The sequence below is a fragment of the Eimeria mitis genome, genomic scaffold, assembly GCF_000499745.2.
Source record: "Eimeria mitis Houghton genomic scaffold, Emh_scaff3493, whole genome shotgun sequence".
NCBI classification, from domain to species: domain Eukaryota; phylum Apicomplexa; class Conoidasida; order Eucoccidiorida; family Eimeriidae; genus Eimeria; species Eimeria mitis.
Genome location: NW_013571835.1, coordinates 2,688 through 3,043, shown reverse-complemented (window position 1 = coordinate 3,043; position 356 = coordinate 2,688). Strand labels below are relative to the sequence as shown.

Below are 356 nucleotides of genomic sequence, written 5' to 3'. Positions count from 1 at the left end.
CACATATATATATATATATATATATATATATATATATATATATATATATATATATCTTTTTCGTTTTTGTTTGTTTAGCGAAGACGAGAACCAGAAGGGGCAGAGGCCCCACGGCCACGTGACCTCCGTTGCGGTGCTGAGACAAAATAGAAAACTAGGGTTAGCGTCCAAGCTTATGCGGCTCTCTCGTAAGGGTTTAGGGTTTAGGGTTTAGGGTTTGTATATATTTTTTAGTTCATGCTTGTTTTTATTTTTATGTGAGGGGATTGGGTGGAGGGTTTAGGGTTTAGGGTTTTTGTATATCTTTTAGTTATTCATTCTAATTCATAGCAATTTATCGTTTAGGGTTTAGGGTT

The 356-nt window shown here is 35.4% G+C and overlaps 1 protein-coding gene across 1 annotated transcript in view; it reads left to right on the top strand.

Annotated features, from left to right (window-relative positions):
• EMH_0066630 (N-terminal acetyltransferase complex subunit ARD1, putative) overlaps positions 1-356 on the top strand; it is a gene marked incomplete at both ends in the record, with an annotated part of 2,943 nt that overhangs the window by 717 nt on the left and 1,870 nt on the right. Inside the window, one exon of the mRNA XM_013498526.1 lies at positions 79-188. Within this exon, the coding sequence (XP_013353980.1) occupies positions 79-188 (110 nt within the window). The remainder of the gene's footprint in view (positions 1-78; positions 189-356) is intronic.